This window comes from Enoplosus armatus, chromosome 1 (genome assembly GCF_043641665.1).
Source record: "Enoplosus armatus isolate fEnoArm2 chromosome 1, fEnoArm2.hap1, whole genome shotgun sequence".
NCBI classification, from domain to species: domain Eukaryota; kingdom Metazoa; phylum Chordata; class Actinopteri; order Centrarchiformes; family Enoplosidae; genus Enoplosus; species Enoplosus armatus.
The window spans coordinates 30,445,903-30,473,346 of record NC_092180.1 but is presented as its reverse complement, the minus strand read 5'-3'; the positions used below and the strand labels follow the sequence as shown (position 1 = coordinate 30,473,346).

General features: G+C 43.1%; 4 protein-coding genes across 6 annotated transcripts; 3 read left to right on the top strand and 1 right to left on the bottom strand.

Annotated features, from left to right (window-relative positions):
- Nucleotides 1-1,657: 1,657 nt before the first annotated feature.
- On the bottom strand, nucleotides 1,658-4,116 carry LOC139286368 (hatching enzyme 1.2-like). Its single transcript, XM_070907126.1, has 9 exons — nucleotides 4,033-4,116; nucleotides 3,616-3,619; nucleotides 3,443-3,514; nucleotides 3,166-3,321; nucleotides 2,806-2,926; nucleotides 2,539-2,717; nucleotides 1,986-2,067; nucleotides 1,757-1,881; nucleotides 1,658-1,669 (listed from the first exon to the last, which is right to left on the bottom strand). Coding segments are annotated over exons 1-9 (825 nt in total). The 3' UTR covers nucleotides 1,658-1,667.
- A 5,164-nt stretch (nucleotides 4,117-9,280) lies between these two features.
- Nucleotides 9,281-12,999, top strand: LOC139287424 (hatching enzyme 1.2-like). Its single transcript, XM_070908447.1, has 10 exons — nucleotides 9,281-9,398; nucleotides 9,810-9,840; nucleotides 9,919-9,984; nucleotides 10,141-10,293; nucleotides 10,620-10,737; nucleotides 10,820-10,998; nucleotides 11,240-11,321; nucleotides 11,870-11,994; nucleotides 12,322-12,385; nucleotides 12,791-12,999. Exons 1-9 carry the CDS (start codon nucleotides 9,336-9,338, stop codon nucleotides 12,375-12,377), a joined length of 873 nt encoding a protein of 290 aa, XP_070764548.1. The 5' UTR covers nucleotides 9,281-9,335; the 3' UTR covers nucleotides 12,378-12,385; nucleotides 12,791-12,999.
- Nucleotides 13,000-14,286: 1,287 nt separating this feature from the next.
- Nucleotides 14,287-16,880, top strand: LOC139287433 (hatching enzyme 1.2-like). Its single transcript, XM_070908459.1, has 9 exons — nucleotides 14,287-14,370; nucleotides 14,784-14,787; nucleotides 14,889-14,960; nucleotides 15,082-15,237; nucleotides 15,477-15,597; nucleotides 15,686-15,864; nucleotides 16,351-16,432; nucleotides 16,531-16,655; nucleotides 16,770-16,880. Coding segments are annotated over exons 1-9 (825 nt in total). The 3' UTR covers nucleotides 16,772-16,880.
- Nucleotides 16,881-18,728: 1,848 nt separating this feature from the next.
- mtch2 (mitochondrial carrier homolog 2) lies at nucleotides 18,729-27,233 on the top strand. 3 transcript variants are annotated; one of them, XM_070922696.1, is made up of 13 exons: nucleotides 18,729-18,824; nucleotides 20,071-20,155; nucleotides 21,399-21,505; nucleotides 22,964-22,990; nucleotides 23,303-23,359; nucleotides 23,731-23,788; nucleotides 23,967-24,018; nucleotides 24,114-24,173; nucleotides 24,524-24,617; nucleotides 24,949-24,996; nucleotides 25,114-25,181; nucleotides 25,265-25,340; nucleotides 26,421-27,233. In XM_070922696.1, the coding sequence occupies exons 1-13, from the start codon at nucleotides 18,738-18,740 to the stop codon at nucleotides 26,505-26,507; spliced, it is 906 nt and encodes a 301-aa protein (XP_070778797.1). In that variant the 5' UTR covers nucleotides 18,729-18,737; the 3' UTR covers nucleotides 26,508-27,233. The 3 variants fall into 3 exon arrangements, with proteins under 3 accessions (XP_070778797.1, XP_070778882.1, XP_070778957.1); XM_070922781.1 differs by having other exon boundaries at nucleotides 22,964-22,996; XM_070922856.1 differs by lacking the exon at nucleotides 22,964-22,990.
- The last annotated feature ends 211 nt before the right edge of the window (nucleotides 27,234-27,444 follow it).

Below are 27,444 nucleotides of genomic sequence, written 5' to 3'. Positions count from 1 at the left end.
AAATGTGTCACACTTAACGTGCCTGATATATCAATACATTCATTGATACAGGCTGATTTTAATGTAACGTAATGTCATTATAACATATCAACACAATTTGTATCATTGTAACATACATGTGTTTCACTGAAACGGAAACCCCGGACCGAAACGTTCAGGCATAAAATGGTGAGTGAAGTACACGTGTTCAGTGTTCCGTAACACGTAAAAGCCATTAAAGGAATAATTTATGTAACATTTTTGTAAACATGCACTTATTTGGGCTCTTTACAAGAGTAAGATGAGAGGATCGATGTCAGTCTCATGGACGTGCGTTGCAGCTGGAGTCCTAGCCCACCTATCTAAAGCTCACTAATTCACAATTTGCTCACATTCACATTGCATTGACTCCAGGACGCTGCACACACTCACTGCGAGAAATAGTTCCAGCATGTAGCAGCTCCCGCTCACACCACAAACGACCATGTTCCACAGCCTTCCCGTTGGGTGGCTGGATTCTTCGGTAAAAGCAGAACTTTGGCATGTTTGCATGTGTAACTTTACTGTCACACACAGTGTGGGAATTTCGAGTGCTGAGCTTTATCCTGCTTGGAATCTGCACTCTGAGAAAAGTGCTTTTTAGAACATCGGCCTTTGTGTGACTGTATTTGTGCTTTTTTTTTTCCAACTAAAAACAAAATCTTTATACATTTTTCTTTATTTTGAGTATTTGCAAAGTGTGAATTTCCAACTACAGACTTTAGGATTGCATGTGTCCGTGGTCATCGTGTCAACAGAGACAATCTCAGACAGACGTACATGAGTCTTCTGGTCACAGTCGAACCTTTATGTTGTTATTAGTATTGTTGAAACTATTGTGGTTAAACACACCTTCAATACAAACATTGACGATTAATAAGAAGATAAGATAATGAGAAGCTGTCATGAGTTATCATGAGGGAAGCGATGCCCCCCCCCCCCCCCCCCCCACCCACCCACCCAAAGGACACTGCCAGTAACTACAACTCTCCCCATACAGCACTGGTAATAATGCTGATTTCACAACCAAAAACTGTTTCACAAGAAAACTCCACAGGAAGATTTTAATAGTACAGGTATAAGGTTTAAATACAGATAAAAGATATTCAAATCCCATTATTGTTGATAGAAACACTGAAGTTACTATAAAGTTAAAGGATTGCATTCTGAAAGAATCTGAAGTATTACATTAAACCTTACTTGCTGCCTACTATCTACCTACTTATGATGAATTGAGATCATTCTCTTACATCTAAGGCTCATCAAATCCAGTGACTATAAGAGGCAAGTTGTAGTACAGGTGTATATAATAATATACTATAATACTGTAGATCTGCTGTATATACATTTACCATCACATAAGATAAAGTCACATATCAAGGTTTGTTAAACGAAACACATAAACTACCAGATTCTCAAAAAGGAGAGAGACTTTCTCGGTGCACTGCTCGGTCGCGGAGGTGTCAAAGTGCGTGAAGGTGATGAGAGCATGAAAAGAGGGTGCCGTGTTTCAGCAAGAAGTGACTTTATTGTACGATCATTGGCTGCCGAGCTGATGAGTTCAGGTGTGCGGCTTCTGTTGTTCAGCGAGCACGGGGAGACAATCTTCCCCCCTCTGATCTGTCAGTCAGCACATCCAGACCGGCCTCCTCTGTAACAGTGAACAGCATAGAGGTGGATTAGGGACAAACTGTGTGTGTACAGCATATATCCGTAATGTGCTCGCGTGGACACTCACAGCACTTGTAGAGCGTGTTGAGCCTGGCGATGTCATTGCGGCTCATCTCCTTAGCGTTGCCAAAGGACACGTTGGAGTTAGGGATGGGGACCATGGTGGGCTGGTTGTTCTTGGAGAAGGCGGTCCTGCAGCAGGACACGGAGAAGTTAGACTGAACCACAACACACACACACACACACACACGTATGATGACACACAGCAGGCACGAAGTTAAGCCAGTTATTCTCACCTGTGGTACTGCATGACAGAGTTGTAATCATAGGAAGTGCCCTGGTTGAGGGTGGCAATCTTCCTGAAGTTGTGCTCCATTCCTAAAAAAGACACATGAATGAAGTTAACATTTGTTTGCTTATAATTCACTTTGACTCGGAAAAGAGTGCAACTGCTGGAGAACGATCCCAACGAGCTGCAGAGCTGCATGGTTTGGTACTGATGCGTTTATATTCAGGAAACAAGCTTCTGTTTCATGTAGGATCGGTGTTTTGCCAAAGTTGTGATGGCCGTGTGATGTTCAGCCTCTTTTTGTCCACTAGGAGGCACCAGGGAGCCACCATACAACAATCCCACAATAACAATGCTAACCGAGGTATTATATTTATCATGTTCACCATCGTAGTTTAGCGTATTAGCCTGAATCCCATCATTTGTATGGCTATAGGGTTGTATCATCAGTATATTAGTTCACAGAGTTCAGCCATGAAATGAAGGGAAAACGAATCTATTTGAATGTACTGTCTGCTGTGTACTTGGTTCCCATTGTGAATAAGAAACAGCTCCATTACCAGACTGAACATTCTGCAGCAGGACTCTGATGTGGTTGTCCCTGTCAGAGCGGGTCTGTTCATGGTTGAATCCCAGAGCGTGGAGCAGCTCATGCTGGACGGTGCCATGGTAAAGGCATCCGCGGCGGGCCAGAGACACCACCTGCTTGCCACCACGACGGCCAACGTAGGAGTAGCAGCTGGACAGGATCGGAGACGAGTTGAAGTGAACCGTGAAGTCTGAGAAAAGCTTTCAACTCAAAGGGTTGATTAATACCACTTTCTTACCCATTCTGGGACTCAATGCTCAGCCAGTCGCGGTCGCTGCTCCTGCTGGGCCTGAAGCGGATGCAGGAGAAGGAAGAGAAGGACTCCAGTCCACGGGTGATGATGGCCTTCTCACGGGAGGCTGGCAGGACGACACCGCACAATGTTTAGCTTTTTACCATCCCACAGCGCAAGAGGAACAGCCAACGAACGATCAGTCACACAGCTACGTCTGTCTTAAGGTTTGTTAACAGTTCTGATTCCGATACATGAACAGTTAGACCTCTGCTCAGTCTCACTCTCACACCTTTTGTCCAAACCTACTGAAACCTACTGTATGAAGACAGTCCCCACCCCCCCAGGCCTCTGTCTGACACTTACAGAAGTGACTGGCGATGTAATAAGGAATGTAGACCTTCCCATCGGTCCACCTGCCCCACATGCAGCCTCGGCTGGTGCAGGGGTCGGCGTTTTTCTCGGCCTCGCTGTCGATGGCGATGTCTCCTCCGGTCAGGATGGGATCATCGGCGGAACGGACTGAAACGCATCACGCAGCTACTTAAAAACATGCCGAAGTGCTACTAATAGAAGAAGAAAATGAGTTGAAACATCAGCGGCAGCCTTGAGGAACACGGTGACCGCTGCAGCTCGCACTCACTCAGATTGCTGTTGGCTCTCTCCAGAAGTTCAGAGACAGAAAGCTCCCCTGAGTCCACCTCTGCAGTGTCCTCTGCTCAGGGACACCGACAGCAACAACACAATTTAACTTTGCATACAAATACACTGAGCATGTCAATGCTATGGGTGTGATCATCAGAATAGATGACATACCTGCCTGCAGGATCAGCGTGGAATTAGGGCAGAAAAAAACAAACGTATTAGAAATAGATAGAACAACTAAAAGTTCACACAATCTTTCAGCCAAACAATCAGACTAAGTGGCAGAAAGAACAGGTTCAGAGACACACTCTCAGCATCACACAACCTAAAGCTTTGTAGGGAAAGTCAACTGTGTCACCCAAACGGTCAAATCATCCTCTGTGAGAAATGATCCAAATAGAACCACAAAAGAGTGAAAACTGGTGCTTAAAAGCTCGACTGAGGTGTGAATAAATGCTCCAACAGAATCTTTGAGATGACTTCATATGAGAGCATCAAGTTTGAGGTTAAACATGCATTTGATAACATCTAGAGGTGTTGTGACGCAACGGGACGCGGATCACTGCTCGCCTTACACTATGATCCTACCTCATTGTCGGCCCGACAACAGGCGGACAGCAGCAGCAGCAGCACAGCCAGAGCTGAGAACCTGAAAACAGACGTGCGAGCCATCCCAGCAGACCTGCAGGACACAGACGGGAGGCAGGTACATGTGTGACGGCTGCATCTTTGCACACGCTGAGAGAAAGTGCACGCTTTCCCCGTTCCTGAACTCACCTCGGATCCTCTGTGTGGACTTGTGCAGCTGAGGTCTCACTGCAGGTTTTTATATACGTTCGACTGCCCAAATACGGATTATCTGAATACTAAGAAACCCAAAGAACCGGCTAAACTCGCAGGCTTATCAGTCCACACTGATAAGTCCATGACATCCATACTTACACTGCATGGGTGGGATGTGGACAAATTGAGTTGTCAGCATCCACTGATACGTCTGATTTGAGAGCGCACTTCGCCTTGGTAGAGTCTGGAGATATTGGAGGAATGATTGTAAGGTGCACTGTTTCCCACGGTGATCAAGACGGTTGAATGAAATAACTGCCCATCTGAAAGCGGGTCAGGTTGAAAGTTAAACCACGTATGTGTAGTTGGGGGGGGGGGAAACAGGTAAGAAAGATTTTGTACAGATGATATCTTCCAAACGGATTACACTTCTAACCTGTTTCCGTTTCTTTGTTTCAGATAAAAAAGGTAAGTCGACTATGCATTTATATAATGCAGAGAGTGCAAGGCTGCCACTTAATTCACAGCCCAATTTCTTTTATATTATCTTTATATTATCTATTTTTCTACATCATGTATCTGAGGAGAACCTGTACAGTGTGTGAAATAAAAGTCTTGTTTCATCCTATATAATATAAGAGCTTATACTTAGCAGTTTTGGAGCAATGCAAGTCAGAAATGTTTATAATGAACTCATTTGTATTTAATGGCTCACTTCAACGGAGCTGTATCATCCTGCCACATTCCCAGAATGTTGCAGCAGCTAAAAGCCATTTTGCTAGCTGTACTGTGCATATTGTACACAACTGGACTCTTTATGTAATAAGTACTGAGAATATAGGCCTAAATACCAAAGGCCAGTAATTTGCTCTGAAACAGCAGAGTTTATTGACAGGAGGAAAGTATGTAACTGGCAGATCTTAGGAAACAAAACACAAATACACTGTATGTTCCACAAAAGTCCTCTTCAAACACAAGGTGTCGCCGTAGACGTTGACTTTTAAGGAAGGGCAAAATGATATGTGAGGCAACTCAAGGTGCTTTACATAGCCACACACAAAAAAAACAAACATTAGAATACATACAAAACAATAAGCAATAAAAACCAGTATAAAATCAACTAAATTAAACTTTTGAAAAATAGTTCAAATGAAATAAAATGCCATTGCAGTGCAGTAATAAGTTTGTCAGTTGCCCCAGATGCAACAAAGGAAATAAAAGTGCAGCAGAGGAACCAATCAATCGACAGCAACATTTAGATTTGAAAGTGGCTGAACGTTGGCGCGCATTTGAGATCATCAGGAAGCTGCATTCGTATTTATAGCTCTGGAATCAAGCTGAGCAACAACTTCACTTTGTTCCTCCTTGTTGCCAAATACAATGGTTTCTGTCTGGTCTTTATTTCAGTGAGGGAAGTTTAATTGCATCCAACGGTTCGCTTGCTGTAAGCATCGATAGAGAGTCCCAGGGCACAGTGCGTTATATGGTTATAGTTGGTGTTTGCACTTTGGTTGAGCTGGTTCGTTGTCCCTTTGATCCTGAGTGTGTTGAGTGAGTAGTTTCTTCCATTTGTGTGTACGCTTTCTTTTAATATGTAAAAATGAAACCACTCAATGGCACCTGACTCAACTGAAAGAAAAGATAATACATGCTTTAACTGGAACCTGCTGACTACTGATCCTCCTGTGCTCATCTCCAGTGAGTCCAAATCTAGTGCACTCCTCACAAAACAGTTCAATTACAGTAAATTCTTTGCAAAAACACACACACAAAAAAAAATACACATTCTATTGCTGAATGTAAAATTAAGGCAACTTTTTTTTTTTTTTTTTTACTGCACAACATTAAATATAATGTAAAAAAAAACAAAAAAAAAAACGGTAAGACGTCTGACAGCAAAATTCACTTATTGTCAAATGACAGCAAAAAAAACGTGAGTTATTCTACAGATTTGTGGTTTTAAATACAGATATTTTCTGTAGACATTCTCTGCGTTTTTTACAGTCCAACTGTAAATTTCTGCACAAAAAAACGAAACATATTCCAGAATTACCTTTGAATCATCTCATTTAAATGAAGACGGATGTTTTCATACAGTTTAAATTCATAGGATCATCCAATCCATCCACAACACCTCCCCATCAAAGTGCAGATTTCTGGATGTAAAACACAAAACAATTCTGTGAAATTACATTCAAATACCTCCCTGCAACTTAGCTGCACGCTGCATGGAGCTGACGTCGGTTGCTTCGTAACACTAGCTGATGAAGTGATTTGCAAACGGCAAGCAAGCCAATTTACCAGCCAAATCATCCTCAGCAGTCTGGATGAATTAGCTGACATTATGCACCATAGGGGAGGAAAGAAACCCAGGACAGGTGATGTATGCTGAAGTAATCTGAATGAGAAGAAATAAAGACATTCCATGATTCAATTTTATTTATATGGCGCCAAATCACAACAAAAGTCATCTCATGACACTTTACAAAATAGAGCAGGTCTAGACCGACTCTTTATGATGTTATTACAGAGACCCAACAGTTCCCACCATGAGAGGCACTGTGGAGACAGTGGCAAGGAGAAACTTTCCTTTTAAGAGGCAGAAACCTCGAGCAGAACCAGACTCTATGTGGGGGGCGGGGGGGTCATCTGCTTTGACCGGTTGTCCTCCACATGTCATGATGATCAGAATCAGAAATCAGAAATACTTTATTGATCCCCGGGGGGGGAATTATACAGTACCGGTGCTTCCATTCAACGGTAGAAAGTAGCATACATTTAGAAATAAGAGCATGTGCAAAAATAAGATATAAAAAATATGAAATAAAAAATATGCACATTTACAATATTTAAGTGAAAAAAGTGGAAAAATGAAAATAAAAAACTATAGACAATAACAATGTATATATATGTATTGCACTTTATGGTCAACAACATAGCCTGTGCCGTCAAAATATGACGTGAGCCGAACGAGGACTGTGCCACATAATCTGATAATATTAGGCATATGCATATCCTAACAGCATATATACAACTGTATATATTGTTTTTATTTTAAATACTGGTCTATATGTTCTGTGTGTGCAGCATGAAGGGGCCACCACATTCATTTCGTTGTGCAGCCCTGTGTTGTAAAATGACAAATAAATGAACCTTGAACATTGAACACTTGCTCGGTGGCTTAAAATGAAAAGTCACCAAAGTCGGTGGGATTCATCTTCTGGGGACCATGAATATCTGAATCAAATTTCATGACAATCCATTTAATAATTATTGAGATATTTCACTCCGGACCGAAAGAGGTGGACCGACCAACTGACCATCCTTAGAGCCACTAGCATGGTTAAGACCAGTTCTACAACTTATCAATAATTAAATGGAAGTGCAGAGTAAATTGTATGTTACAATAAATGTGTTTTGCACATCTTCTGATCTTGATCTTGATTTCTCAGACACGCAAACACAAGCGTTAGAATAGAATTAGCATTTTGTGTAGATTATAGAAGAAATACAAGCCTGGAAATGTCAACCAGTTGTAGATTCCCTGCTCTTTTCAGTTCCTTCAAAATGCTTTATACTTGGAAAAAACAGTCTGTAGGGGGACACAAGGAAAATATAATGGCTATTTCTGCCCTCTCACACACTACTTAAATCCGTCAATCCATCAAACATGCATAACTGTTCGTTTTTAAAAAGCCTCGCCGACACGAAGCAAAACTGAGACAAATCAGTATGTGAAGATATACAAGACAATATTGAGACATTTCTCACTAGTTCTTACATCAGTGGGCATGCAAGACAAGTCTGGTTTGTAATGTAACGTTGTGACATAAAACCCAGTAGACCCGCGAATCCCGAGCTGAAACAATTGCTCGCCATAATTTAAAATGATAATTAAAAAAAGGTCCAAGTCCACCGTTGGTCGTTTCATTCCCTTTAGCAACAGCAAATGTGTTTAAATACGCTTTTTAAATGGCATAGCGAGTATGTTTTTGTGACATAAGTGATTTTACAGAAGCCATTGTTCCTGTTTTTGCAAGACTTTGCCGCACGGTGTGTAAATCGAACACGTGTAGCAACTGTGCCCGCAATATGGAGAAGTCAGCAACACAAAAAAGGGCTTTTTTTTGCAACTCCGCACCTCTATTTCTAACCCCCACGAAAGGGGGAAATGGAGCGAAAGATGCAAAAACGGTTATTAATGACAAGGTCCTCAATAGTAGTAACAGGGCCTAATTTGACCAATGTGAAAAAAAAAAACCCATCAAGCCTGGCTTAAGACAGCAACAATTCGGAGCGCACTCCTTGACTTGCCGTAGGATCTTACACGAGCTTCAGTTGTTTGAAAGTAAAATGGCCGTTCAGGGGGCTACAATAAGTGATGTCGCAGGTTTTTCGTACTTTCTAAAGAGCCGTTATAAATGTTAAGGCGCATAAAAGGGTTCTTGGAATAATCCATCAAGTCTGCCGTGAAAAACTGTTAGTATAAATATATATATATATATATATGTACATATATATCGCTATTCTGGAGATACATGCAAGCGTCTCTGCGGACCTACACAGCGATGGGTGTTGGGTAACCACAGCTCACAGAGGTTCGCAGACCTTTCATTCGTTAGCTTCATTTAGCTGCATTTTTGGGGGAAATGTATGTAAAATGATGCACAATTCATGTGGAACACTCATCTCCCATTTGTGAGAGATTTTGTTTGATTTTTCATGTGGCTGCTTGTCTGCGTGTTTTGTGTTGCAGATGTCCAGTAGGTGTGTGGTCAGGTCATCGGTTATTGGGAACCCTTTTCTTATATATATATATATATATATATATATATATATCATTGACGGTTGCGATGTGATGTGCAGTCTGCTCCTGCTAACAGCAGAAAAACAAAGACCCACGTCTTACACAAACCACACTCCGGTGTAAGCAGCAACTGCCACTTCCCAGCGAGCTGAGTTTGTCAATAAGTCTTTGATCCGCAGTTTGCCATATTAGGGTGAAAGTCAGCTGGCTTTCCCGCCTATATAAGTTGGAACACTTCTGTTTCCCCGGGGTATTTTTTTCTAGGTCTGCTGCTACTGCTGCTGCTGTCCCATAAACAGCCATGATCCTCCAAGCTGCCGTGCTCAGTGTCCTCTTCTGCTCTGTCTACAGTTTTACCCTACAGGTAAGCACCAGCAGACACTTGTGTACTTATGTACGTCATTACGGACCGACAGACCCTTCATCTGGCACTGATAGATAACGCACATTTTCCTATGACACCATTTGAAATTCCACGTGAAAACCTTTGACATTTTACAGTCCCAAGTTCAGTCTTCCTTCAATAAGATACAACGGCCAACAGCAAAAGGACGCGTTGCGTTAATATCGACTGACAATTGGATGAATTGCAAAAAGCAAAATGTGATTTTGTCTTTCATTTTATACTTTGTAGTTTTTTCGACGGCACATTACGCGCTTTCTCTACCTTGAAGGATGTACACATGCTCTCTCCAGTCTGCCCCCAATTTTCTTCATATCGCCGTGGCTCCATGTCCATTTAACCAACCTTGTTTCACTCTGTGTGTTATTACAGGGTTCCTTTGAGAAGAGTAATAAGTACCCCGGTAAGACAGTAAAACTATGTAAATACGTAGTCTTATACCTTGTAACTGATACGTGAACAAAGTCTTTCTATTCCACAGGCAACCTTCTCGAAGACGACGAGTTCAGTGTCTCCACGCTGATAGAGAAGGCCAATGTCAACGTTGGTATGTTCATCTCTAACCTTACACATGGGACAAAAACATTCATTAACACAGCAGCAGGAGGAACTTTATTCCAAAACGGAGCCGTCAGTGTGGACGGAGGTCTTGGATCGGACCCACGTTTGTCCCGCCCTTAACATCCCTTGTGTCGTTTTGCAGGGAAGAACTTGGATGAGCCTCTGGTGATGTTTGGAGACATAGCAATACCAACAGGTCTACAGAACGCTGATCCCTGCACAGCTCGAAACTGCCTGTGGCCTAAAGACGCCAATGGCAACGTCAATGTACCCTTCCGCATCTCCAACCAGTTCAGTAAGTCTCAACAACCAGTCTGCTTTTGAAGGCAGGACTTCTGCACTAGTAAATATAACTCACAAAGCTCATAATTCACCAATCTCACATGCACCCTTTATACATATTCTTAGTTGTAGGCTAGTAGTGGTAGTAGTAGCAGTGCAGTATTACTAACAGTAAAAGTAGTAGCAATAGTAGCGATGGCATTAGCAGAAGTAACGGTAGTACTAGTTGCAGTAACCGTCGGGTTTCGCTTGTAATATGATGGCAGAGTGACAAAAAAGTCGACAGCAATAAACTCACTAAACTCGTGTTTTGTTGGGGTTTTTTTTTTTGCCGTCAAGACCAAAGAGAGAAAGATACCATCACCCAAGGTCTGCTTTCATTTGCCGAGTCCACCTGCATCCGCTTCATCCCCTTGGACAATCAGGAGGACTTTGTAGACATCCAGTCTCTCTCAGGGTACGGAGCGCACGATGCACATGCCACGTAACGCACACTTACTGCTGTACATTGTAGTTTTACATTTACTGCTCTCTTCCAGGTGCTTCTCGTTCATTGGGCGCCGTGGTGGCGCCCAGACGGTGTCTTTGAGTCGCCAGGGCTGCGTCTTCCGGCATATCATCCAGCACGAGATGCTCCACGCCCTGGGCTTCAACCACGAACAGACCCGGTCCGACAGGGACTTGCATGTTAGAATCCAGCTGGAGAACGTCATTCCTGGTGGGTCGCGTTAAAGGCGGAAAAGAAAAGCGATTCAGTAGCACTTTCTCTGATGGTCATGACTATAATGCGTTATAAGCTCATTCATAAACAAGCAGGCTAGTAGTAGCAGGTATATAGCAGCTCTGGGTGTGAATGACGTGCTTATCGAGGCCTCTGGAATGAGCTGCCGCGCACGCAGAAGCAATGACGCAAGTAGTTTCCTGGAGATGTTGCTATTCATTTGTTTCACTCACTGCAGGAATGGAGCACAACTTCAGGCTGATCCGAACAAGGAACCTCGGCACTCCCTATGACTACAACTCTGTCATGCACTATGGAAGGTAGCATCTCAGTTCACTCACAACAATAAAGTCATGAAATCATGTCATATATATATATATAACAATTTATATAACACAACTAAGCGCTTTTAAAGGACAGGTTCCCATTTTGTCAAGTCTGAATGCGAAATCATTATTTTTTAGAATTAATTAACTGATTTTGTTTCGCCACGTGGAAGCAGTGCAACAAGGTGTAAACACACATGCCATATTATCACCTCATAAAGTCGTTGTGGCAAACGTGTTAGCAAAACATTGTTGTTGCTCCGTTAACTGCTGGATGTGTAAATAGGCAATTGCTTGCTAGCATGTTAGCCATGACAACTTCGCAAGGTGATAATACGTCAGATCACGTGTTTTCACCTTGACATTGAGTTCTTCTGCCCCCAAGTGGCCAAAAGATTCCTGATGCAGCTTTAATGTTGTGGACTGTCCATACGTCAACCAGCTCGACGGGGAAAACATGATCCGAGCAGTTTAGAAAGAAAAAAAACTGGTGGCAGGTACAGTTTAAACCTCTCATCGCCACTGTGTTATTTGCATCGCAGGTTTGCCTTCTCTAGGAACACGATGGAAACCATCGTTCCCATCCCTGACGCCAATGCAGTCATAGGCAGGGCCAGGCGGATGAGTCCGACTGACATCCTCCGGGTGAACCTCCTTTATGGCTGCAGTACGTACCTTTTTACCTACTGCCTCCGCAACTAAATGACTTTCTACTTTCTCTATCTATGTTTCTTTCTATGTCTATGTTTCTATATCTATCTACAGTACATTTCTTCTGAGCTACCTACATTCTCACCTTTCTTCCTGCCGACCTACCTGGCTACCCTCTAGCCTACCCACCTACCGACAGTACTCTCTCATATTATCTTCCTACTGACGAAATGGGCCGGCTAACACAGACCTACGATCAGAACCTATGTATGCTCACGTACGTTGTAGCAGTGCCACTAAAGCAGCTTTTACAGACTTTGCTGTCTTTTTGAATTCACTTCAGATTCAACTCATTCCGGATTTGACCCGAAACCTGTGCAAAGAAACGACTTCTTCTAGAAATGAAAGTAAGGTTTGGATGTTTGTTTGTTTTTCTAACTTGCTATGTCGACACAATCATCCCACGTGATCTAAAGTCTAATATTTAGTTGAACCTAGCTGTACATTCTATCTTCAGGTGGAAGTTTCCATCTCTTGACTGTCTTAGTAGCTGTAGTAGATTTCGTCATACATTATATAGTGTATAAGATAGCGACAGATGTAGACAGGAAGCATGCAAACTGCAAATGTCCATTTATGTTTCCTTTTACCCGGATATCAACCCATGATGTTCAGTATTTGTTCATTTATGAATTAAGGCACTATAAAATTGCTTCCTTTAGTTAGTAAGAGATTGTAAGCAAAACCTGTGGAGTAAACAAGAAACATTTTTCTCCGCCCCCCCCCCCCCCCCCCCCCCCTTTCTCCGACAGGAAGTCAAGAGGAAATGCGGCCGATTGACTCTTCTTTCTATCTACAAGCAAAACCAGAAATGCATCTCGTGCTTGATTCGATGAGCTTCTGTGCTGTCCTAATGAGTATGCGCCCGACGACATCATCACAAATTCACGCTTGTATGAATCACTTGCTTGCGAGCTTGACCGAATACGAATAATGAATAAAAACGTCAGGTCAAAATGTCTTCAGGCCGGCCTGGTTCTGTTTGCTACTAGCCGTACTTTCTTTTTTTTTTTTTTGGAACGGTGTGCAGAAAACTGATCAGCAATATTCACAGCTTCTGTCCCGCTCACATCGTTGGCCTCCGTGAGCAGGGCCCGGTGAACCTGTCTGAGGTGATCACACGTAGCACATGCAGCAGTAGATAAGGCTTCTGTCTGGCCTTGTTCTGAAAGCCATGCTCAGCACGTACAGTGTGTCCACACACACACACACACACACACACACACACACACCTGTGGGAACGAGTCTCTTTTTAATTCTGAACAGATTTAGGGAGGACAAAATAACAAATACACCCTCTGAAATGTCATACTCTCCCATACAGTACCTCAGAAATCAGATCAGAAATACTTTATTGATCCGGGGGGGGGGGGGGGGGAATTATACAGTACCGGTGCTCCCATTCAAGAGTAGAAAGTAGCATAAATTTAGAGCTAAAAGTATGTACAAAATCTAAAAATAAGAAATAGAAAATGAAAAATATACACATTTACAGTATTTAAGTGAAAAATAAAGTAAGAAAATATATACAATATACAAATATATACCTTTGATGAACATTACATTTGTGAAAAGAGGAGCTGATTCAGCCTTATGGCAATTTCAAGTCATTTTGTAATAGACTGCCTTGCGTCGTCAAGTGCTCCTTTTATTTTGTCCATCCTCTTTTTGTATATGAGGTGGACAAAATTCATTACACTGAACACTACGCTTTTATTTTGTACACCTGTGTGTGTGTGTGTGTGTGTGTGTGTGTGTGTGTGAGGTGTCATACTCCAGAAAAACCAGCTGAGGTCAACTGAACAATTCACTTAATCCATCACTCTTTTTTAGCCTGTGTTGAATCAATACAATCCATGAAAACAGAGGAAAAAGATGAGAACAAATCAGACCAAACAGTGACTTTTTCTAAATGTTTCCATGTGTTTTGTACTATATGATGTCAAATGCAACAAGTGTCCTTTTTCCCACCCTGAGTGGTATGGAGGTGTTTCTGTCTGAACCATAAGTGACTGATAAGCCTGCGAGTTTAGCCGGTTCTTTGGGTTTCTTAGTATTCAGATAATCCGTATTTGGGCAGTCGAACGTATATAAAAACCTGCAGTGAGACCTCAGCTGCACAAGTCCACACAGAGGATCCGAGGTGAGTTCAGGAACGGGGAAAGCGTGCACTTTCTCTCAGCGTGTGCAAAGATGCAGCCGTCACACATGTACCTGCCTCCCGTCTGTGTCCTGCAGGTCTGCTGGGATGGCTCGCACGTCTGTTTTCAGGTTCTCAGCTCTGGCTGTGCTGCTGCTGCTGCTGTCCGCCTGTTGTCGGGCCGACAATGAGGTAGGATCATAGTGTAAGGCGAGCGGTGATCCGCGTCCCGTTGCGTCACAACACCTCTAGATGTTATCAAATGCATGTTTAACCTCAAACTTGATGCTCTCATATGAAGTCATCTCAAAGATTCTGTTGGAGCATTTATTCACACCTCAGTCGAGCTTTTAAGCACCAGTTTTCACTCTTTTGTGGTTCTATTTGGATCATTTCTCACAGAGGATGATTTGACCGTTTGGGTGACACAGCTGACTTTCCCTACAAAGCTTTAGGTTGTGTGATGCTGAGAGTGTGTCTCTGAACCTGTTCTTTCTGCCACTTAGTCTGATTGTTTGGCTGAAAGATTGTGTGAACTTTTAGTTGTTCTATCTATTTCTAATACGTTTGTTTTTTTCTGCCCTAATTCCACGCTGATCCTGCAGGCAGGTATGTCATCTATTCTGATGATCACACCCATAGCATTGACATGCTCAGTGTATTTGTATGCAAAGTTAAATTGTGTTGTTGCTGTCGGTGTCCCTGAGCAGAGGACACTGCAGAGGTGGACTCAGGGGAGCTTTCTGTCTCTGAACTTCTGGAGAGAGCCAACAGCAATCTGAGTGAGTGCGAGCAGCAGCGGTCACCGTGTTCCTCAAGGCTGCCGCTGATGTTTCAACTCATTTTCTTCTTCTATTAGTAGCACTTCGGCATGTTTTTAAGTAGCTGCGTGATGCGTTTCAGTCCGTTCCGCCGATGATCCCATCCTGACCGGAGGAGACATCGCCATCGACAGCGAGGCCGAGAAAAACGCCGACCCCTGCACCAGCCGAGGCTGCATGTGGGGCAGGTGGACCGATGGGAAGGTCTACATTCCTTATTACATCGCCAGTCACTTCTGTAAGTGTCAGACAGAGGCCTGGGGGGGTGGGGACTGTCTTCATACAGTAGGTTTCAGTAGGTTTGGACAAAAGGTGTGAGAGTGAGACTGAGCAGAGGTCTAACTGTTCATGTATCGGAATCAGAACTGTTAACAAACCTTAAGACAGACGTAGCTGTGTGACTGATCGTTCGTTGGCTGTTCCTCTTGCGCTGTGGGATGGTAAAAAGCTAAACATTGTGCGGTGTCGTCCTGCCAGCCTCCCGTGAGAAGGCCATCATCACCCGTGGACTGGAGTCCTTCTCTTCCTTCTCCTGCATCCGCTTCAGGCCCAGCAGGAGCAGCGACCGCGACTGGCTGAGCATTGAGTCCCAGAATGGGTAAGAAAGTGGTATTAATCAACCCTTTGAGTTGAAAGCTTTTCTCAGACTTCACGGTTCACTTCAACTCATCTCCGATCCTGTCCAGCTGCTACTCCTACGTTGGCCGTCGTGGTGGCAAGCAGGTGGTGTCTCTGGCCCGTCGCGGATGCCTTTACCATGGCACCGTCCAGCATGAGCTGCTCCACGCTCTGGGATTCAACCATGAACAGACCCGCTCTGACAGGGACAACCACATCAGAGTCCTGCTGCAGAATGTTCAGTCTGGTAATGGAGCTGTTTCTTATTCACAATGGGAACCAAGTACACAGCAGACAGTACATTCAAATAGATTCGTTTTCCCTTCAACGCCTAATTATTTATTTCATGGCTGAACTCTGTGAACTAATATACTGATGATACAACCCTATAGCCATACAAATGATGGGATTCAGGCTAATACACTAAACTACGATGGTGAACATGATAAATATAATACCTCGGTTAGCATTGTTATTGTGGGATTGTTGTATGGTGGCTCCCTGGTGCCTCCTAGTGGACAAAAAGAGGCTGAACATCACACGGCCATCACAACTTTGGCAAAACACCGATCCTACATGAAACAGAAGCTTGTTTCCTGAATATAAACGCATCAGTACCAAACCATGCAGCTCTGCAGCTCGTTGGGATCGTTCTCCAGCAGTTGCACTCTTTTCCGAGTCAAAGTGAATTATAAGCAAACAAATGTTAACTTCATTCATGTGTCTTTTTTAGGAATGGAGCACAACTTCAGGAAGATTGCCACCCTCAACCAGGGCACTTCCTATGATTACAACTCTGTCATGCAGTACCACAGGTGAGAATAACTGGCTTAACTTCGTGCCTGCTGTGTGTCATCATACGTGTGTGTGTGTGTGTTGTGGTTCAGTCTAACTTCTCCGTGTCCTGCTGCAGGACCGCCTTCTCCAAGAACAACCAGCCCACCATGGTCCCCATCCCTAACTCCAATGTGTCCTTTGGCAACGCTAAGGAGATGAGCCGCAATGACATCGCCAGGCTCAACACGCTCTACAAGTGCTGTGAGTGTCCACGCGAGCACATTACGGATATATGCTGTACACACACACACTCATGCGTGCAGTTGGTACACTCAGTTTGTCCCTAATCCACCTCTATGCTGTTCACTGTTACAGAGGAGGCCGGTCCGGATGTGCTGACTGACAGATCAGAGGGGGGAAGATTGTCTCCCCGTGCTCGCTGAACAACAGAAGCCGCACACCTGAACTCATCAGCTCGGCAGCCAATGATCGTACAATAAAGTCACTTCTTGCTGAAACACGGCCTCTCATCACATCCTTGTTTGTTTTCTCACAAGTTAACTTTGCATATTCTGCCCTAATTCCACGCAACAAGCAGTTGGAAGCAAACAGTAGGACATGTAGCCAGCAGGCAAACTCTAAACCTAATGTTACCGAGGAACGTTGACATAAACATAACCATGTCATCTGTGCCTGGAGCAGAGATACCATATAAGGACATCTGATGTCTATCTGATGTCAGATGGGCATGGCGGTTGAAAAAACTGAAACAGAGCGTTCAGAGCAGTCTGAAGCCTGAGCTTTTTGGCTCACATGGATACATTTACCTCACTATTTGGCAGCTTTGGCAACGTTTAATATGAACATCCGACATTGTAACATTATATGCATATGACAGAAAATAAGGAAAAGCATAATAGGTCCTCTTTAAAGGTTCTATATGAAGATTTCCAAACGTCATTGGTTTTGATGACGTACACTGATGACTTACAATCATATTTAGCGTTACTATCTGTAATGTTTAGAGTTACTGTCTGTAAGGTTCCTTTGTTTTATTTGGACCATTGGCTCCGCAATACAAACTAGCTTACTTGCGAGTAACGTCATCAGCTAACATTACGAAGCAACCAACGGCAGATCCATGCTGTTACAGCTAGTGTTACCTTAGGTTACAGTCGGTCGTCCACCCCTGCCTTGCATCGCTCTTGGCTAGCAGAAAGCAATCGTAGGTTATACACTGAATGGGGGGAGCCACATTAAGTAAATTATCAATTGAAGGTATCCAGAGCTTGCATCTTGAGCCCATTTCAGTCTAGATTTAGAGCAGGGCACAGGTCACTATTGTGGAAATAACATTCTACAAGATTCTCTTAAAGACCTTGTAATGAATGCTGATCAAGAAGTTCATGCTATTTTCCACAGCCAGGGCTTTAGTCTATAAGGATCTTAATATTTCTACTACGCACGCACTTATGATTGAGAGAGTCAGGATACACATATCTCAACATCTGAATTGATGAAAAACTCACGTTCAAATTTCACATGGATAATCTTGTGTGCCGACTCAGGAATAAAGGTTGGCTATTTCTGCAGAAATAAAATCATCTTTCCTATGTTTTGTAGGAAAAGTGTTGTTGAGGCAGTCATTCTTGGGGTGATGTGGTTTATCGCATGGCATACGTCCTCTTCAGCTCTTAAACGTCTGGATTTATTACCGGGAATGTCTCTCGATGTATATGATAGGGTTGGGTGGTCTTCTCCAAGAGAGACGTGATACTCACTGGTATCTTTTTATCTGTGAAGCCCTTACTGGAAAATGACCATATTACCTCTCAGAATTGCTTTGTTTTGTATTTTATTTTACATTTGAATTATCTTAATTTATCTATCAACATATCTTCCTTTATTGGAATGTTTTAATTGTTTTTATCATCGAATTGTGTATTGCCTTCAAGCCTGTGTTGTTGTTGTTTTTTTCAGTTTTGCAGTTCAGGTTTTGTTTTCAATGCCATATTTTATTTTTGAAGCCAAAATTGGACAAAATTATATGACCTATGAGATTATGTATTGTTTTTTTTTGGGGGGGGGGGGTATTTATCTGAAATCATTCATTTGGAATTTTCAGTCGGCATTGTTATTTAGAAGTATCCCTGCACTTTTATGTTGTGTTATTGTTGTGATTTTGCATTTTGAATTCTGTCAGTGAGGTCAAGTAAAGCGTCCATGCCGTCTTCACACACTAGATGGCGGTACCGCCATAATGAGATAAAATATGGGCGCTATCGGCTCCTCTGACGCAAGACGAAAGAGAAGAACTTCCTGTCTCCCCTTGTCTCTCCAAAGATGGCGGACACGTGTGGCCAAGTATTGCTGGGATCAGGGCTCACCGTCCTCTCCCACCCTCTGATGTACATTAAAGTCCTGATCCAGGTAAGAGGGGCAAGTGTTCGCGCAGACGCTGGGAAGATGTTACTGGTCCAGGAGCCGCTTTAGTCACTGTTTGCTAGCCTTTGTAAACACAGTATTACTAGGTAGTAGCATGAAGAGGAAGCTGTCAAACTCCATTGAAAATAGCGCCGTTTTACTGCTGTCTCGCTTATCAGTAAATGAACGCTCAGCGTAAAACACGACTTAAACACTTTCAGGAATCATCGTCATGGACTCTTTGATTCAGCATACATCTAATACACATAGCAGTAAACGCTCCGCTAACAATAGCAACTACATTCTTGCTCCGTATGTTGTCCCTATGACCTTCTGTTTCCAAAATACTCTGTAGTGGGCGGAAGCGAGGTGTGTGAAAGTGCAAACTATATTGAAATGTAGTGCTGCTTCGGTGATTTTCTGTATGCAGAGTGCACAAGAATACTTAATCCTCCCGAGTCATACTCCCAGACACACACACACACACACACACGTTATGTATTTTAACAAGCTAAGGCGCGTTAGGTCGCGATACATTGAATGGCTGGAGAGAACAGCTAGGTAGCTGTCAGCCGAGCAGCTCTATTCTGCTGCCAAACGTTACAGCCTCCGTTGCGCGGCATTTTAGACCAATTTCCCCGAAGTGACGAAGTGATGTCCAGTTCCCACTCCTGGAAGACTCGCACTCCGTGGCTAACAGTGAAAGGTCATGGACGAGCTGTCGTTTCTTTGCGCTAACGCGCTCGTTGTTTGTACAGTTTGTTTCACAGCAGACGGCACTGTTAGCTCGCTGTCTGTCATGTATCTTTAGATAACACTTTTGTAACATTAACGACCGTACAGTATCCTACGGTGTCATTTACTGGCCGGCGCCCTTTGGCCCACTAACACAGCTCGTAAGCTAACACTAGCGGCTGCTAAGTAGCTAAAGTCACCGTTAATCAGTCAGCCAACTTATTGTAGCTCTGCGGCCAAAGTTCTTTTTTTTTTTTTTTTTTAAAGACAAAGCAGCAAACATTTGGCGCTCGGCGAAACGTTTCTGTGTGTCCCGTGAAGACTAAAACGAATTCAAGGGACAAAGTGAAACGAAACATTGAGGCAAAGATGGCAACAAGTTGACTAAATGCGTCAAAACGACACCAGGAAGTGCTCTCAGAGGAGCGTTTTGCGCTGCTCAGGCGTAATAAAAGTGCACACAGCTGGGCAGTTGCAGCGCATATTGCTCATCAATTCGCCATTTCTGTGTTGTTAGGTGGGACACGAGCCGCTCCCCCCCACCCTGGGCAGGAACCTGTTTGGCAGACAAGTCTACCAGCTGCCCGGACTGTTTGCTTATGGTGAGTCTGACGGGAATCTGGCACGTTTATCAGAGGGCTCTTTATGAAGGCAGAACGAGGTGGTGTGTCTCTCTATGGCTAGTGAACCTTGTGCTGCTGTACTTTTAATGTAATATCTGCCTTAAGCTGTGTTGGCAGTGTTATGGAGATGCTATGATATCAGAATGAGGCACCTGCAGTTGGGTTGCTTCATGCACATACGACTAATACTAATTTCTGATGCTTTGTTGGGAATGTGAGTGATGTGTCAGTAGGAATATGAGGCTCCTAAAGGTAAACATGTCTTTGTACTTCCAACAGTAATGACAAATATCCAGGCGATTCTCTTGAGCTGTGATCTCTCTTAAAGGTTGCCCCGTGGAGTTTTCTTGTAAACACAGTGATATTTACAGTTAAGTGTTCCTCACCAAAAGGTCTTAAGTTGTGTCCCTGAGGTCTAATAAGACCTGTTGAAAGCGTTTTTGTCCTCCCAGTCTGCATATTTACTTGCTCACAGTCTACTTCTTCCATGCCTTTGTTGGCACACTGCTTGATGTCTTAGCGTGTTACTGTCACCCCCTGTTGATCAGTGGACTAGTGCGAAACGAACCTGCCGCCTGCATGTTTGTCTGCATGGCTCCACAGCGCTAGTAGGGGTCAAACTATCCGCTTACCTGCAGCCATGTTTTAGCTATTGTAATATTGAAATGAAATGTTCGGGCGATACACCCACCTTTTTTAAAACTCAGCCCTTTGCCTGCCAGAACACACATCCGCCCATTATGATTTTGATCATAGATAATCTTTTATCCTCGGGAACCATTTCTGTGGTGGTGGAGATGTACGTTCCACATTGGATTGGTTAGCAGGACAGGTATCCTGCAGCCTACAAGTAGTCCTGATTGGATAGACTCCACCACGTTTCTGACCAAAAACATTGTAGTTAGGAGGGATGCACAACTTTGTCAACTTTTACAGCGCTGAGATCGGGGCGATACCAGTGCAGACATGTGTTTTGATTATGCTGCATTAGCCATGTTGAGCAAGTTTCAAGGCTCAGCAGGTTGATTTTGTTAGTGTACCAAAATGACCTGAAACCAATGGGCCACATTTAAAGTTTGGTCAACTTGTGTTTTTTACTCTAGTATCAACAATGTGCCAGTCGACAAACATCTGTAAAAGTCTGAAATACTGTCTGAAATACATCTTGTTATCTACTTTCTGTAAACCTCATACTGTTTTTTTTTTTCTCTGAATGTTTCAGCAAAACACATCATCAAGATTGATGGAAAAGCAGGTCTCTTCAAAGGGCTTGGTCCAAGGCTCTGTGCTGGCACCATCGGCACTGTTGTGCACAGCAAAGTTGTTCAGGTAGGCCCGAATAGCTCAAGTGTACATCACACCTACTGCTTGTTCTTCAGATCAAAGTAAGGATGTAATCATAGACTTGTATGGAGGTGTAGTGCGATTAGTATCGTCCTGAAAGCATTTTCCTAAACACTGTGTAATTCAATTTTGCTTGTTGTTGGGCCACCATTGTGCCCTCTGCTCAAGTTATGGAGAAATGCTGGAAATTAGTTCCAAATAGCCATCTGGAAATTTAAATCAGTTCATTTTTCAGACAACAAAAACCTTTTTTTTTTCTTTCACAATCATAGAGAATTAAATATGAAAACCCCTGCTTTGCTTTGCCATTTGCATGGAAATACTCTATATGATGGCAAAACTAATTAGCTTCAGGACATTTGTGCTCAGATTTCTACCAGTTTAACCTGCCCAGACAGTTTTAGCTTATCACAAATATATATTGTTTCAGTGTATATGTCACTCGATAATGAAGTGTCAGTATGGAAAGCCCTGTTCGGCGTGTTTAGAAAGATTATCTCAGTTACATAGTTTCTCAGCAGGGGGCACTGATGAGCTTCATTCGTCAACTGTAAAATGTCTCGTTCAGTACAGGTCTAGGTCAGATGTTTTTTTAACAACAGAAATCTATGGGATCCTCATACAAAATGATTGTTGTTATGTGTTTATGTGAAATAACATATCCGTGAATATATCCTTGAGAACTTTTCAAAAACTTTTTCCCGAAACCAATTGTTACTTTCATTATCTATGAATTAATCATTTATTCTATAACGTGTCAGAAAACTGTGAAAAAGTGCCTGGTATCATTTCCCAGAGTTCAAGGTGGCGTCTTCAAACGTTTCCAATTATATAAAACTTAGAAAAGCTACAGATCCTCACATGATCAAAATAGTTGCTAATTAATTAACCATAATAAGAAAGTATCAATATTGTTAATGGCCTCAAAAAAAAAAAAAAAGTGCCATTGGTTGGGCTGTAATCATTTATCACTGTAGTGCTTCCAATGAAAAGTTTGCGCGAGAATATTGAGTACGCGTAGTGGGCTACATTCTTTGGGAGGGGAATAGACTCTGTGTGGGTGTTGCTTGCTTGTTTACACTTAACAGACTTAAGGCCCCTTTCAGACAACAACAGCACCACTGCCGGCTCTGAAACTCTTCGTTTCCAAAGGCTCGCACCGCGCCACGGCGGCTTTTCACTGCGCCGGGCAGAGCGCGAGTGCAGCACTGTGTGTCTGAAATGGCCATCAGGTGCATTTTTTAAACATCTGGACTTCTGTGCAGTTAAGCACAGATGTCTGATCATCCAGGATGCACGTGAGCGCCTGCGCCTGTAACAAGGTTATAAATGATTGGATATGGCATTGATTTAAATTTCTTTGCCAGCCAGGATGTAAATGTAACTCACCAAGTCTTCATTCACATGGGCGGTTTTATAATGTTAACCTCTGCTTTCTTACAGAAATGTCAGGAACAAGGCACACCTCAGGTAAGAGTCTTTTTCACACACGTTCCATTTACTATTGCTAATTAGATATCAGCAGGATGGGATGCACATTTGCCATTGACCCTTTTAAGCTGTGCGAAGGAATCCCAAATCCACCTCCTAGAGGCGATTAGATTCAGGACATACATCAGAGAATACTTTCTGGGCCCTGATATACCACAGTCGAGTCTGGCTGCAGACCTTTGTTGTTGTTGTGTCAGGTCATCTGAGTACTCTGTCTTCCTATTAAAGGCATGAAATGGCCCAAACTTTCTTTAAAGACTGCTGATGCTGAGGTTTGTCTCTGTCATGCAGGTACTGGGCGGTCAGCAGAAGGCTGTGGAGGGCTCCCTACAGCACGTTGTTAATGAGGTGAGACGCCCCAAACACACCAAATAAGAGCAAACTCGGAAGTGTCTGTTACTTTGTTTTAATTTTTAATTTTCATCCTTGAATATATTGGACACCTTCTGTGTTTCTACGGATGTTCTAACCGCTCGGCTATTTACTCAAAACATGGCAGCTTTTCCAACAAGATGAGTTTCTGAGTCAAGGCAGGGTGAGAAATGTTGCGGAATTACTATTCATATAATAAATCTACACCCCATCAGTTTCGACAGTGGTCAGCGAGGGTAAGAAAATTGTTGTGTTATTTTTATTTCCCCCTAAGACACGGACACGACTGGAGTCTGTGAGTAATAAATGTACCTCGAACCTTGATTGTTTTCTGTCCGTTTCCACAGACAACCAAAGAGATGGTAGCTCGTTCCTGTGCCACCATTGTCACACATCCCTTTCACGGTACGTCAGGCTTTAACGGTCTTTGACTACAACATTACGCACATGATACTTCTGGAGGTTGTAGTAGAGACTTTTTTTCGAAAGTGGCTGGGATATATTTTGAGGGTCTGGCAAATCTGTGTGGGGAGACACCTGTCAGCATGTCAAGTATTTCCCCCCCCCCCAACTTGTTTTGCAGTGATTACTTTGCGATGTATGGTCCAGTTTATTGGGAGAGAAACGAAATACAGGTACAACTTTTTCGCCGTTTTTAGACACCAACCTCAATGAGCAGAGCCACAGAAGTAGTTAAAAGCCTAAAACAAACCTTTCCTTCTGTTCTCAGTGGGGTGTTCGACTCCATCGTCACAGTCTACAGAGAAGAAGGCATACTGGGCTTCTTTGCGTACGTTTGACTCTCCTTGTCTTTCTTTTTTTTTTTTTTTAATACACCAGTTTTTTGGGGGGGTATTTCCATGATGAGTAGATTGTTTGCCTAGGAGCGGTATGCTTACAATGTACACAGTACAGTTTATCCACACAGTGTCAGCCTTTAATAAGCCCCAACATCGGCCATCTTGGATTCCATGACATTATACATACATAGTCAGCCTGAGAATGGGAAGCGGTTCAGTGTCACACTGGATTATCATAGTGTTCTGTGTAATGGTGTGATCTTATATCCAGTGTGCTGAAGACGTTTCCTCATATTCCACAGATGTTTTAATCAGAGATGACATTGTTCTCTTCCTGCAGTGGTCTGATACCTCGCCTGCTCGGTGACGTCCTGTCTCTATGGATTTGCAACCTGCTGGCTCACCTCATCAATACGTACGCCATTGATGACTCGGTACGTCGCGTCTTTTTACACTGCTCGGTCCAGTCAGGGTCCCGTGTTCTGTACAGCAGACTGTGCCCTGAAATGTGTCTGTCAGGGAATATTTACTCAGGTAGTGTGCAGGGCTGTAGCGGAGGGTAAATTGAAAGAAATGCTGTTTACAAACGTATGGTAGGCTTTACCACTACAGCGCTGGTGTGTGTCCGACATAGAAAGAACTACTTGGAACTGGCATGTCTTTTAACCCTTACCGCTGACCCTCAATGCTGAGGGCTTGTGTTGAGCTGTCCAGGTCCAGGCTCAAATACAGACCATAACGCTGTTAATCTGGTCTTCTGCACAGATGAGTCACACAGGAGAAATCAAGAACTGCTCTCAGGCCGTGACAGGGGTGAGTCTGACCAACATGGTACCCCCCCCAACCCCCACCCCCATCAGCAGTTCTGATCTTTTGTAGCGTGTTGGGTTTTTTTTTTTCATCGCATTTCTCTCCGCTCTTTTCTTCCAGTTCTTCGCCAGCATGCTCACATACCCTTTCGTCCTGGTGTCAAACCTCATGGCTGTGAATAACTGCGGGTGAGTTGGCTGGTTATTTTGCCGTTTTGTAAATCCTCTTAAGTGTTACATCAAGCACACTCATGCTTCCGCTGTCCTCATAGGCTCTCTGGAGGCCTGCCTCCCTATGCATCAGTATATCCCACCTGGCTGGACTGCTGGAGGCATCTAAGCAGAGAGGTAAATACGTCACGTTCCAAACACCTGTGTGACAAACGCATAGGTCACACTAAGAACCGCAGAGTGTTGTATACACGTCAGTTTAGTCATCAGTAACCACCACGTGGATCCACGATGCACTGTGCATTACGTTATTTACGTTATGTAGCGTTGAATGCTCTGAAGTCTGACATGCTGCAGTGCTGGTTCACCTGTGTCAGCTTTAAATCTATGATGGGCCAAAAAAAAGCATCAATATGCAGTACATGTTAGGGCTTTGTCAAAAAGTCAAGTTTCCATCATCCAATCAGCGCAGCTTTGCCAGTTTTTATTCATTAGCTTAGTTTACTGATCGGTCAGGGCATGCCATGATAGTGAATGTGAAGAGTGCCCTCTGCTGGACCACAAGGCAAACTATGTTAGATGCTCTGTTGGGTTGTAACAGTGCTACATGTAATAATAAGGGTCACGTTTTTATTAAGATGCCAAATGATTTGGAGAATAAATGTCTAAACGGATGATAATAAAGGGCAACATGATCACCATCAAGAACACATGCCACTTGTGAACATGGACAGACATACTAGAGCCACAGGCGTATCCGTCAGTTCAGGCATTCAAATTAAATGAAATTTCTGTTCACTACAAGCCAGACCTTTGCTAATTCTGACCTGTTAACATCGGCTTCATTTGGACTGGTATGAAAGCAAACAATGTTACCACAAATGAACCCCACCAGAATTTGCTCGAAGCCAATAAGCAATGCAGGCCAACCTCTGGAGTTTGTAGATTTATAGCATGATTAAAATGAATTCAAAGCTGAAATGCATCCGCTGATCATGAACTGTTACGGAATGCAAAACGTGGAAGTGGTCTATATAATTATGGTAACATGTATGTGCATCAGCACAGTTGCGAGTCAGAAAGTGAAAAAACAAGTTCACAGGGATGTGTTGTGTTTGGGTCCTACTCCCTGTATTTTGGCAGTTTGTCATTCAGAAGTGAGTCACAATAACCCTAAAACATGACGGTGCAAGATGCCTGCCTTGGTTCCATGTTCACCAGCCACTACTGAACACTTGTTTCTTCTCTTCGTTCCAGGGCAACATGAGCAGAGGCAACAGTTTATTTTTCCGGAAGCTTCCGGCAGGAAAGATGTACGCAATTGACCAGAAGAGATTTTTTTAAAGCCTCAAGAGAACTGAGCTAAACAAAATTGTGATAATAAAAAAAGAAAATCAACATTGCCTGATCTGGGGGGTTGGACAGTCGGCACTTAATCTTTTTTTTGTATGCACTTGTTTACTGAGGTTTTTTTTTTTTTCTCCCCTTCCCCCCCTAACAACCTGCCATCATGTGAAATAAAAACATTAGTTTCCAGTTAATTTCCAGCAGATTTTGTGTTAACAGAAATCTACAGGTTGAAAATGCAGGGCCACAATAAGACAATGAGTTGGAGCATAAATGCTTTTCTTCTTTTTAAAACCCACATTTACAAAAACTGACATGCACTCATTCTGTCAAACAACCTGAATAATGCTATGACAGACCAATGTGAAAGCAACCCCCCCCCATTTTTTTTTTTTTTATATATAGATTATTGACAATGACTCCCCATTAAACCTATGATAGGATTTGTTTGTCGAAAACAGCACTTCAGTTTGCATGTGGTAATGTCTAATAATTCACATGTTTAATGATCAAGTGGGACCTCTTGTCATGTGGTATTGTCTTGATGTGTTAATTATTGTAAAGCTCACTGCTTAGCGGCCGTGTAATGCTAATGAGAGGCGGTGGTTGTTCAGGAGCATGTATGGATGTACAGGGGCATGGAGGGTAACCTGAGCTGACCAAAAGTCAAGTGCTTGTATCAACTCATTCTGACTGACCCAAATAAAAACTGCTTCTTCTTTTTTTTTTTTTTTTTTTGACCATGTCTCTCTTGTAAAGGTGTTTTTGGTGTGGAGTTTGAGAAATGTCAAAAGGGGGAAAAGGATCCTGCGCGCACACAGACACAAGGTGTGGCATCTAAGAGCTGAGTAAAAAGAGAGAGCTGGTACTGATGGCAAGGTTATTCTTATCAACAAACCCCATGAAAACCAGCACTTTTCACTAGATTTGTTAG